Consider the following 12,350-nt stretch of genomic DNA (forward strand, 5'->3'; position numbering starts at 1 on the left):
AACAGAAGAGTGAAGTCAGGGCTGGAATCAGCAGCCCTGTTGAGGCACAAAAGGTGGCCTGGTGCAAGCTGTCCCTGGTAGTGTGTGTTGCTTTCCCTCCCCCAGCACATGCCGGGGAAGGAGGAGAAGGTCCAGGCTGGATGGTCCATTTACTCTGTGGCTCCTGTGGGGCTATTTCCCCCCCAAGGACCCAGCAGCGCCACCAGCGCTAGGTGCTGACGCACTAACTGGGGAGCAGATAACATGGCTGGGAGCCGCGGGATCTGGTTTTGCCTGAACGAGTGAAAAGGTTCCATTTCCATATTCCACGCCCAGCTGCCCTCAGCGGTTTGCTACTTCTACACTGAGCTGGTGGGGAAGGAGCCCCCGCCTACCCCCCCAAGAGAAGGCACAGGGTTTAGAAAGGAGAAAACATTTAATACTTTTATTTAGAGATTACAAGTCGAGATTTGTGGGTTTTCCCCCCTAAAACAATGAACCATAACGAAAGGTCGATTAAGTTGTCCCCACTAAAAGACACCTTGCAATCCAACTGGATGTTCGCTGGACCACGCCAAAGACACGACTCGACCAGGCCGCTGGTTTGAAAGGAGAAAGTTAGAAGCTATCACCTCAAAAATACTAAGCGGCTCTTATCGCAGGTCGGCTGGGACAGAGAGGGGAACTGAGTCTGCCCAGCAGCTCCATACCTGAGGCTGGCCCCTGCTCACTTCGTGGACGCAGGACTGGGTCCCGGCAGGCTACTGACTGCACGTACAGGGTGGCTGGATGAGCCAGCTCTGAATAAAGCGCCTGCTAGCCTTGGCCTCTGCCAGGAGTCGCATCAGTGGCAAGATTGAGGAGAGTAATAAACGTACATCAGCATGCATGGTTAAAAAAGTTAAAAAGGTTCTTTTGTGTATATGTAACAGGATACTGAGTCTGGCTAGGCAAAGGAAAGCACTGCATTATGAGACGATTACATAGCTACAGGCTGAACCCCCCCACCTGCCAGCAGAGGCGTTTACTAAACAATTGGTTTTGTTACAAAATACCGATAGGAAGCAATGCTGGGGCTGACATCAGCTGTGTTGTGCGGGGCAGTGCCAGCCTGCTAAGGGCAGAGACACCAACCCCTGCTTTGAGGGTGATGTGTGGGCTGCGGGCACAGCATGCCTTGCCTCTCTGCCCTTGCTGCACCATGCTGGCTGTAACAGTGGCACTGCGGGAGCCCCCATCACCAGCCAAAAGGGGGCAACGTCCCTTGCGTTTCAGCTCCGGCCGAACAAAGGTGGAGCTAAGGAAAGCGTGGCAGGTACGTTCTGCAAGCTGTGGCTTTAAACGCTCCCTGCGGATTGCCTGCGGAGGCTGCATCTCCCTGGGGCTCGGTGCTGCCGTTCACAGAAAGTGCAGTAAACCTCAGAGCAGCTGAGCTTCCGCCTCCCTTGGCGAGAGGGGTTCCCTCTAAGCGGCTTCAAGCTCACCCATGTTAGACACAGCTGGGAGCAGCAGGGCAGCTACAGGAGCTACCGGTGCCCCTCAGTGGTTGTGCTTTGTCCCATTGCCAGCAATGGGATGGGTGCGGAGATGGAAGCGTATTTACAGACTGAGGGGCAGAAAAGAGTTCCCTGGTTATTTCACCTACACTGACAGAGCCAGGCCCCAGCAGATACCACCTCACATGCTGCCGCCACAAGACGGCTCAGGGAAGGGATCCTCACCCTTGCGGGAACAGAGCTGCTGGGCATCAGGCAGGAGAGAAGAACTGCAAGGACCAGTCATAAACGGCATGAAAAGAGGCACACCCAGGTCTTCCCAGTGGGCCTCCTCTGCAGGTAATAAAATAGGACCTGAGTTAAAAGGTCTGTGAACCCGGCAAGGCTTTCTGCCTTCACAGCACCAGGTTTACTTTCCTGAAGACAGGCTGTTCCTAGGCTTCCAAGAGCAGGGGGTGAAGGCACATAAAGATTAGACTAGAGCAAGCCAAGCAGTTGCACTTCGGACGCAGCCTGCCAGAGATTTCTAGAGCTTCCCTAGAGGCGAGAACACTTGAACATTAAACCACCCAGAGCAGGAGGGGAAGGAGGACACGTTGCGTTGGGCCAGGCTTGTATCGGTCCTTCCCATGACCTCTTCCATCTAGTGGCAATAGCGCCTGAGCCCTAATTACACTAAGGCATTGAGTGTGCTGGGCTCATCCCATACCCAGCACCAGACAAGAGCTGCTGGCAGAATCCTTCCAGCCAAAGCCAGCCTCTTCCAAGAGGAAAAAGCAGAACGAATTCCTCTCCCAGTTCAAGACACTCCCTGCTGGGGTCAGAGGGAGTAGTCACAGCAGCTGGAGCCTCGAGGGCTGGGAGCGTGGAACAGGGCAGAGTCCAGAGAGACTAAAGGTTGACACGGTTGCTGGAGGATAGCAGGAGGGGAAAGGTTCAGAACCCCAGCTTGAAGCTGAGAGCACAGAAAGCAAGAAGTGGAAGCTCAGGGTGACAACAAAGGGGCTATTTAGTGTTCTCTAGCTGCTTAGTAGTGTTACTCTGAATACAAACCCTAGCCGGATCAGGAGCAGGATGGGCCGGGGGCAGGAGAGGCCCAGGAAGAGGAAGCAGCACGGAGATAGTTCTGCAGCAGCACCCAGCTTTGGTGTTAGGATAGACAAACTCTGGGCAAACAGGAAGGATGTGTCAGTATCTGATCTTTACCCCTCTCCGATTCCCCTTCTCCCACAAGGAGGGAGAAGTTGCTGGTAGTGTTCAGTAGAAGCCAACCCAGCTAAGCTACGCAAGGTACTCCAAGCTTTCACTGCGGAGCCGGGCTCAGACGTTTTTCCTTGCACACAGTTGGATGGCTAGAACCCCTCCTAGAACGTGTTGCATGTCCCATCTCCTCCTCCCACTACACAGGGGTGTAGCTCTGCTGGTTCTCACCGGACACGCCCAGTGCTGAGCACTGCCTGTGCCCCCCCTCAGCTCACACACAGGTAGGACACACGCACGCTGTTGTCCAGTACAGCCATGTACACAGGACTCCACGGGACCTCAGCCGGTTCACATGCTTTTGCCCAAAACACGGCCCAAACAAGACAATGACAAACGAGGAGACACTCGACTTGGCTCTTTGAACCAACTGGGATGAGCCTGGGGGGGTTTAAAGTACCTAGTTCAAGGCCCAGAAGAAAAAATTACATAGGGCTGCCCAGCCCTCGCAGCTTGTTCCTGCCGCTGACCGTACAGGGATCCAACGCACGTACAGGGTAAACACGATCACGTTTCCCCCACCCCAGCCCACAGAAGACTAGTGTTGAGTAACAAAATGGAATGCAGGAGAAGACCAGGGCTCGCCCCTCTGTGAGTTTATAGTGAGGTGGGGGAGAAGGAAGCGGAAGGGCCGGGGGGCACGATGCAGTTTCACTGAGGTAGCGGGACCAGCACTTCCACGTAGTTGAGCGGGAAGAACCCAGACTGGCCGTTGATCATGCCCTCGTACCAGTTTTCGTCAATCTGATTGGTCAATGTGATGATGTCGCCCTCCCTAAAGCCCAGCTCGCCGTCGTTTTCGGGTTCAAAGTCATAGAGCGCCTTGCAGCAGGGCTGGTCCAGGTGAGCTGGGAAGAGACAGAGCAGAGGTGAGCCCGGCCCTCGACCAAGGGAGCTCAAACCAATCAGGCCACGCTGAGCAGCCGCAACCCTCGGGTCTCCCTCAATGCACTCTGCCCACGACTGCTAGTCTTTGCAGGGCTTCCTATTCAGTGCAGCCCTGAACTCCATGGCAGAGGTTAGCTCAGAGCCACGCCAGACCACACGTCCCACCTCCCTGCCAGGGAGTGAACGCTAATACGTAGATCCAGGAACCTCCCTCAGCCTGCATGCTTCTCTGCCTCCTCAGTCAGTCCCTCCAGCCCCTGGCCCTGCTCGCTGCTCTTCTCCCAGCTACCTCCAGCTAAACTCCAGCCAGAATTACCACCACTGGGGAAGTGAGGCAGTTTTCCTTGAAGTCAGAAGCGAAAGCGTTATTACTCTAACGGGGGAACCAACGCTCAGTTAATCTGTTAGTTGGTGACTGGGTTAGACTCAATATTGGATGGGAAGGGAGAAAACATGGAGCCGATGGCCAAGAGTTCCAAGATGGATTAGCAATTTTGGATGCTCACCTGGGAACACCTTCATGGGGCCTGATTTTCAGACAGCGCTGAGCACTTGCCCCTCTGAAAACCAGGCTCCTTTAAGGTGTCTCAGGTCGGGCACCCAATCACTACTAGAGTCTAAAAAACTTGGCCTGTGAAGCCAGATCATGGAGTAGCTTCTGTGATCAACTCAGCTCCCCCCTCCCCCTTTGTCCCACACACCAGTTTTCCACCCCGAATTTTAAGGTGAATTTAGTGCCCCGGTGGACAGCCCTGGAGAGCAAAATCCTCGGTTTAGTCAAACAGATCCAGCATGGATGACGGTGGTTAAAGCTTCCCCTACACGCTGCTTCCCCCCAGCTATATGCATCAACTCCAAGGCAAAAGCACTCCTCTTGGTGAGAGGGGAGTTTAGTCTCTGCAACCCATTCAGTCCTTGGTGTCTGTGCTGAGGCTACCGACAGACAAGGAGAGGGCGGGGAAGTTCCAAATACAGTTGAAATGTGGCCCCAATACCATCCTGTTCAGTTCCAGGAGCCTTTCCCTCCCTGCGCTTCTGCTACAGTAAATACACATTCCAGGTCAGTTTGGGTTGGCGAGACAAACCCCTCTGCCGGCCCACAGAAGAGCAGCCTCACAGAGGGGTTTGACATTTCTGCAGCACTGCTGAGCAGGTCTTCAAACCCCTTTCACAGTAATTAGACAGACCCTTCACAGCCAGTCGGATCCGTAGCAAACGGGGAGATTGAAGCACAAGGGACTTGCCCGAGGGCACAAAAGTTTCTTTGGCAGAGCTGGGAGTAGAGCCTAGATCCCGATTTTCAGTCATGTGCTTTAGCCACATACACAGGAAATGGGATCCTGGGGCATTTTGACCACACTCACTAAAGTCAGGAGGAAAAATGCAAAGACTTTTAGGATCCGTGTCTCAAGGGCATTTGCCTCATCACCTGGAGATCCAGCTTTTATCCTTGGGACCCTTTCCAAGAGCAGGCCGAGAGAATTGCCGAGTGACTATTCAGGGCTGTTGTTATAGGCTGACTGCACTACAAGGGCCCAAGTGGACGCCCAGAGAGGGGAACACAACAACTGCAAAACCAGGCCGGGCTGTGATCTCTGGGGCTTCGCTTCCCACTCAACACTTGAGAGCTAGTCTGGCCGTTCGATGGATTTTCTAAATGGATGGAGTGACGGGAGCTGCCATAGGTAGTTGGATATTAAAAGCCAGAAGCAACCCACCATGGGCAGAGGAGGCAAGAAACACCACAAGCAGCAGCAGCAGCAGGCGGCTCATTTTTCAGAACACTTTCCAAATTAACTGTGCATTGCCCAGCTGCAAAGGCTTCCCACAGGCAAACACAGCTCAGCCCCATACACTGCAGCGAACAGCATGGATCAGGACACCCAACACAGTCCTTTCCTGAGCCCCCCGTCCTCTTCTCCTCAACACGGGGTTCTGAACTGACAATCTGCATACAAGGCTGCCACCCATTAGCATTTTGATGCTGGCCCACTATCATTTTTCTTCCAGTAATCCAGACCAAAACCAGATGCACTACATCCCCACTCTGCCTGCCTGAACTGTCTGCCCACGCTGAATAACCAGACCTACTTGAATCTTCCCCTTTCCAAAGGAAAATACAAGACCGGATCTTCTCCCCAATCTGTCTCTTGCTCAGTATCAAGACTTCCTCCCTGGATCTCCCACCACCTGGGAAAGTAACTGCAGAAAGCCGGAAACAGATCCACTCCGATCCGCCCCCGTCCCCAAGAGGTCCACTCCACTCCAGTTCTCCTGTATCCTACAAAACTTTCATAGCATGCCCAAGTGCTTGTTGCTTTCTAACTGGCCTCTGGCTGCGTTGGCGTGACTGCAACAGCTCCAGAAGGAGTGCAAGAAGTACTGGCTGGGTGGGCCATATGTAACAGCAACTTGTTGTCGCCACAGACATGTAAGGTTTCTTTTATGGCCAGAAACATTTCTATTGACAAAATGGGGTGGGGGCACATGGTCGGGGGGACAGGGAGAGAGGCATCAAAATAAATGTTCCTTTCAAATGCATCCCAGTGGGGGGAACTCTAGGCATTTTGCCCATAAAAATGAAATAGACAAGGGCCCCAGTGTTTCTTCAGTTACAGTCCAAGTCAATTGGCTGTGCAGGTATCACCAAGAGCAGGATTTAAAACAAAGATTTTTATGGACAGACTAAAATCAGAATGAGTTATTTGGTGGACAAAGTGTTAGCGGCGCCAAATGGCAGCTTATGTGAGAGCAGGGGTGAGGAGAGAGAAAGAGAGAGGAGGTCACACTGCATGCAGTGTGCGGGGAACTCACAAATAATCCTGCTGGGGGTCCGGGATGGCTTGTCGGATCGGAAAGAGGAGGAAGCTGCTTCCAAATAAAAAGAGACATGCTTAAAACCAATATATATATAAAAAAAATCCCTTGGTACAGCCCAAAAGGGAGGGGTCTGTTAGTTAGGGGGAATATGGTATCCTACATCCTAAGCTAGAGATCAGTGACAGGGCCTGGCCCAAAGAGGGGCTGGAGGGCACAGAGGGAGGGAGGGAGAAGGATGACACACGATTTCTCCTATTCACCGCTTGGAGACAGCGATGAGACGGCACCACGGGTCACTGAGTGAGTGGGCCACCCCATCAACTGCTCTCCAGATTCAGAACGAAAAGAAGCAACCAGCACTTGCTGAAAATGGTCCCGCTCACACCAGGGCCAAAGCCGAGAACAGGGAGGATGTGGGGCCCCTGCCTCTAAACATTTCTGCCTTCTCCTGGGTCACCTGACGCATACCCAGCACAGGACCATTCTCGTCTCCTCCAAGAGAGCGAATCCCCTCCATCCCCAAGAGGATTGCAACTTGCTATGCCAGCGCCTACAAAGCAGCAGTGATCACCTGGGTCGTCTTTACCTGAGACTTTGGGAGCGGGGTTGCAAGCGAAGCCTCCGTTGGACTGGTCAGTGTCTCCGAAGTCATACGTCTCTCTGGGTTTAGGTTTGTACTCCCGCTTGGGGCGTGAAGAGGCCTCCTTCATTCTGAAGAGGCAACAGAGGCAGGGTTAAGTCAGAATGAAGCTGCGTCTGCGTACAGCGAGAGACTCAAGCAGCACCAGCCAACTCAACCAGCTCCCCTGGCAGCCTTTCCATTGGGAAGTGGGAACTGGCCCAACTACAGTAAGGGGCCTGGCCACAGACTGCGATGCCCTCACCCTGATTTCAAAGGAAATACCACATCAGGACCCATGTGTATGATGAACTCTTCAGAGCAGGGACCTTGCCATCTTACCAGCTGTACAGCACCCAGCGCACTGCTGGTGTTAAAACACACAGCCATCTCTTCCACCCCATGCACACATCACCCCCTGTACAGGTCAGATGAAAACTGAACATCCCCTTCCACACACATGCCCAGGCAGGTGACTATCCCCGTTTCAGATCCGGATTTGTCTACACCCTCCACAGATCCCTGGAGCTTAGACAACGTTGTTTGCGCCACAGAAATTAACCCATGAAGCACTGAATGTTATTCTTGTGTCACTCGCACTGTAGCCGTGGCAGGTCAAGGTGCATGACAATAACTCGGGAACAAGGCAGACACTAATGCCCCCAAGCACCTGATCCGGCAGTTCCATAAGTTTCATAGGGAGAAGGAAAAGGTCCCATCCAGGGGGAGATTTATTGTAAGACATGGGGGTAGACGAATGCATCAGTCATTTTGCAGCAGGGATGAACATCAAACTCAGGAGTCTCTGTATCCCCCCCACCCCCACTTTTGGAGGCTGTGCCACGTGCGGGATTGCTGTCAGAGAAAGACCGATCCCTTCCTTCTCCACCCAAGCAGGTATAGAGAAGGGTTCGGAGAGGCTGGTGTGTGCATGCAGGTCTCTACTAACCACAAAGGGTGTGTACCAGTTGGTGGAAGGGGGGCTTATACCCTAAACAAGGCCTTGCAACCCCCTTAGCATCTAGCCAAGCGACACAATTCAGTTCTCTCCCATCTGCCTTGCTCCTACATCAGCCTCAGCTGGGAGACCAGACCCCACGACCAGAGTGACTGTCATGAAATCTGACAAGTGAGCCCCATAGCATGATTGGCTGGTTTTAATTTCACTGTCACCCCATGCACAGGCCTGCTTCTGCCCTGGAGAAGGTTCCACTCTTGCCTCTCTCAGGTAGCGAGGGTCAATTCCCACCACTCTTGCTTTAAAAGAAGTCTCCTTTCAGAGCACTATTACCCTTTGGCCAGCAGGGGCCAGCAGGAAAGCTGCAGTTTCCTAACTTTCCATGATACTCTCAACTCCTGCCCATATTAATTTAAACCAGAAACTACTTGGCGCTGATCAGTTCTCATGCATGAAGGAGGAACTCAAACACAAGGTAGTATTTCCTTTCCTAGGGGTGGTTTGGCAATGCAACCCCTCCAGTGTTCAAACAACAGGATGCTTGCCATACACCGGCAGCAAAAGGACGTTCATTGCTACGGAGGACAGTCCCAAGCACAAATGTTTGTTTCGTTCACCTGCTATTTAACATAGAGCTGGAACCCAACCCTGCCATTTCCCTAGGATGGGAGCTGGGAAAGGGTCTCATCCAGGTCAGACAGAGCAGCTGTGAGAGAGAACATACAAGTCACTGCAGTGACATAGAAATTTCAAGAGCAATTCCATAAGGTTTGGTGTCTCGGCTGTAGCACCTTATCCAGACAGGGGACCTGAGGAGCCAGTGGAGTTCAGGCACAATAGATGGAGAATAATCACACTTCTTTACAGGATTTCTGGGGAACGTGACTAAGATGAGATACCCTAACAGGCAGCTCAACACAAGCCTCAAACAACAACAGCCCCTAGCTCTTATCTAATACTTTCCATTAGCAGATCTCCATGTGCTTTACAAACAAGGCAAGTATCATTACCCCCATTTTACAGATGGGGAAACAGGCAGAGAGCAAGGCGAGCACCTTGCCCAAGATAATGCAGCATAGCGTCAGCAGAACCGGGACTAGAACTCAGGTGTCCTGAGACCCTGTCCAGGGCTCTACCCACTAGACCATGCTGCCTCCCAGTGTGACAGAGCTACGCATAGTTCTTTCACTTTCTTTGTGAATCAGTCAGTCCCTCCAGCAGAGAAAAGCAGCCCAAGTATGCCTGGAAATCCAAAAACATCTGAACAATACACAAGGAGAGAATCTTAATACATCTTTTAAAAAGAAAGTGCAAATGACGATGTGACTGGATTGTGAATAAAGTTACGTGATTAAGGGAAAAAACTGGTAACAGCGGGGGATTGAAGAATTGGCTCTCCGTATGAAGATCCTTAAGGCTGGCTGATATTAATCCTAGAGCCTCTTGCTTCTAACAGCCACAGTAAAGATTCCACAGCACAAGCCAGGATTCTGCACAGCCCCAGAGCAGAGTCACTTGGGGAAAGCATTTCCTCCTGCTCCTCCATGCCAGACACTAATCTGTATTCCATTTACAAGACAGCGTTCCAGGGTTCCACATGCAACATTCCAGGGGACACATGGAAATCACGTTTCTGGCACAGTTTATCAGGATACACGAATGTATACGGAGGATAGAGCAAGCGTTTGCTGAAAAACAAGGCATCACCCAAGCAGACACACAGATCCATCATCTCTGCTTTGCTGTCACCTCACAGTGAGCCTAGTTTTCATCTCTGTCACCATTGCGTTACTACTGTTACCCTCATTCTTCCCTCTACCTTTCCGCCCCATGTTTCTTGTCCTCTCTTGTACATCCATCTTTAAACAGATCATAAGGTCTTCAGGGCAGAGACCTTGTCCAACCTCACAGGCCAGTAATTAGCACAATGGGGCCCCAATCCAGACAGGGCTCTTTGGATGGTATCATAATAAATCAGACACAGAGCCAGGCATTCACACAACATGGGGAGCCAGGGATGGTTCTAGCATAATGCTAGTTGATCTTCTTGAAAATGGAGGAAGCAGGGTCCACTGAGATGAAACAGTCAAATCAGAAATGCCAACAGCATTCTGGCCACAACTCCTACATTCACCACTAGTGGCCTATTCGGGGCTGCAGGCATTTACATTAATACAGGATTCGGTGTGTGCTCTGCCCCACTCCCCAGCCCTCCTCTCTATCCCCTGCTCAAGAAGGAATCAACTTGGATCTTCCATTTCATTGGGAGAATTTATGTTTTGATCCCGAGATGGCCAAAAGCAGCAAGAAACTATTTAACCCAGGGAGTGTGGAAAGGTGTCACTGCCAGGAAATACCTTTTGTAGAAAACTGACCATGCAGACACCATCAGTCACCATGAAAATCTAAGAGATGCAGTGATAAAGCTACCTCCGAAGGCTCCTGCAGCTGCTAATGCCAGGGAATTAACCCGGGAGGAAGGAGCCAGATATTTACTGGCACCAAGCTCCCAAGTTATAGTTTCCACCGTGCTGCTCTCCTCCCGCAGGATCTGCAGCAGCCCTAGGAAGCCTCACCTGCGTTTGAGTTTCTCTGTGAGCTCTTCCAGGATCTGCACTGCTTGTCTGTGGTAATCTAGTTGGGCATCCACCAGGGCGGAGAGCTGGCTCACTTGCTCAATCTGCAAGGGTCACAAACTGCGATGAGTGGCTTTCACACGCTACTACAGGAGACCTCTATTGTTCCACTGGGGGTTTGATCACACTGGGAAACGGGCAAAAAGCAGCTCGAAATTTACACGCAGTGTGGAGTCTTAGAATTACGGACATTGAAGTTCAGTCATTTACTAAGACTCAGCAAGACAGTGGCCGACAGCTTGGCACCTCCGGGGAAATGGGTTTAGCTGGGTCAGCCATGTCCTGACCAAACACACGTACCCTGCCTCATTCATAGAATGATCAGTCTCAGCCCTGGACTGGATCAGCAGGGAGGGGCGATGGGGTCAGGATGAGAGACATTTGCAAAGCTGCTTTTTGGGGGCCCCAGAATGGAAATATCCGGGGGTGCTGCAGGATCATAACAGAGGCACATTTGGCAGAGGCATGACAGGAGATTCAGTGTCATTTTTTATAAGCATTAGAGCGCCAGACCCCAAGTGACAGTACACAGCCCCCCCCATTACCCTGCATGCACGTACAGAAGTGCAAACAGCACAGCAGCAGGACACAGAGGAGCGAAGAGAGGAGGGAGGAGTGATCTCTAGGGGACACTCACGTCAGTCTCCAGAAGGTTGTGCATACTCGTCTCAGCTATTTCCTTGGACTCTTCAAACTTCTCCAGGGCCTGTCGGAGCTCCTCGTCCGGGATCTTTCCCTGACGCTTTTTCTTGTAGTCAAAGTCCAGGCGCCTGCCCTCCAGCTTCTTCAGATGGTGCTTGGGAGAGAACGGTTATGAATGGTTAAAATAAAACCACTAGAAGGGGCTGCTTTAGCAACACGCCAGGAGCTCCAAGGCTGGAGATGTTCAGTGAAAAAAAACCACACACAAAACCCCACCCTCCCGCTACCCAGAGTGGGCGATTGCTGTCAACACCTTCAGGTAAGTTCTCTGCAAGACCCCAGCGTGCAATGCTCCACAGGGGGAGCTGCAGGTCAGGATTGAAATGAGGTGCAGGGATACTTGAATCCAGTTCAGCAGAGGCTTTATGATTGCTGAGACTATGGTTTCTTTTTCATTGTTTAGAAACAGCCATAAAGAAGTTGGCAAGTAGACACATTTTTCCCCTTTCTGTTCGCAAACTGGAAGGGACCCAAACTGCCGCAGGTCAGCCTGGGTTAAAGTGCCATAAATCACTCTTAAAGGAGAACTGAACTTCTGGCCCCTTGCCTTCGGTTCTCTGCTGGGCAGTCTTTAGATGCAACACTTTGGTTACAAGCCCATGGCTTGTCAGCTCTTTGCTGAGACTGAAAGCAGACGGGGATCATGGCTTTCTTAATTTGTCTGTATGGCATCTAACAAGTTTGTGGGTGCTCAGTAACATCTACGTTACATAGCGAGTTCAGGAGTCAGTTCAGATAGGTCACACTAAGTGAGAACCTGCTCTCAATAGATTTTTGCCTGGTTTGACATAGGTTTTCTGGTGGGAACCGTTGAAACCTTGCAATGATCGAGAGACTGGTCTCTTGTGAATGCGAGGAAGTTGCTGGCTAGCTTTGCGTGGAGCTCCGCAGCTCGGATGGCTGCTGTGATAAAGCATCTTTGTGGATTGTTGCTGGGCTCCTCAAGATATGTAGGTGAGCAAGGAAGAAACTGACATGCAGCCCTAAATCTA

The 12,350-nt window shown here is 51.7% G+C and overlaps 1 protein-coding gene across 3 annotated transcripts in view; it reads right to left on the bottom strand.

Moving 5' to 3' along the window:
* Positions 1-147: 147 nt before the first annotated feature.
* Positions 148-12,350, bottom strand: part of SH3GL1 (SH3 domain containing GRB2 like 1, endophilin A2) — a 45,918-nt gene continuing 33,715 nt past the window's right edge. Inside the window, exons 6-10 of one of the 3 annotated variants that reach the window (XM_067558270.1) lie at positions 11,294-11,452; positions 10,597-10,700; positions 7,030-7,154; positions 6,438-6,494; positions 148-3,583 (exon numbers count right to left, since the gene is read on the bottom strand). In XM_067558270.1, the coding sequence (XP_067414371.1) occupies positions 3,387-3,583; positions 6,438-6,494; positions 7,030-7,154; positions 10,597-10,700; positions 11,294-11,452 (642 nt within the window). In that variant the 3' untranslated portion in view covers positions 148-3,386. The remainder of the gene's footprint in view (positions 3,584-6,437; positions 6,495-7,029; positions 7,155-10,596; positions 10,701-11,293; positions 11,453-12,350) is intronic. The other 2 variants (XM_067558273.1, XM_067558278.1) reach the window with 2 other exon arrangements.

The sequence above is a fragment of the Emydura macquarii genome, unplaced genomic scaffold (assembly GCF_026122565.2).
Source record: "Emydura macquarii macquarii isolate MOO-44397 ecotype Brisbane River unplaced genomic scaffold, CSIRO-AGI_Emac_v2 contig_306, whole genome shotgun sequence".
NCBI lineage: Eukaryota > Metazoa > Chordata > Testudines > Chelidae > Emydura > Emydura macquarii.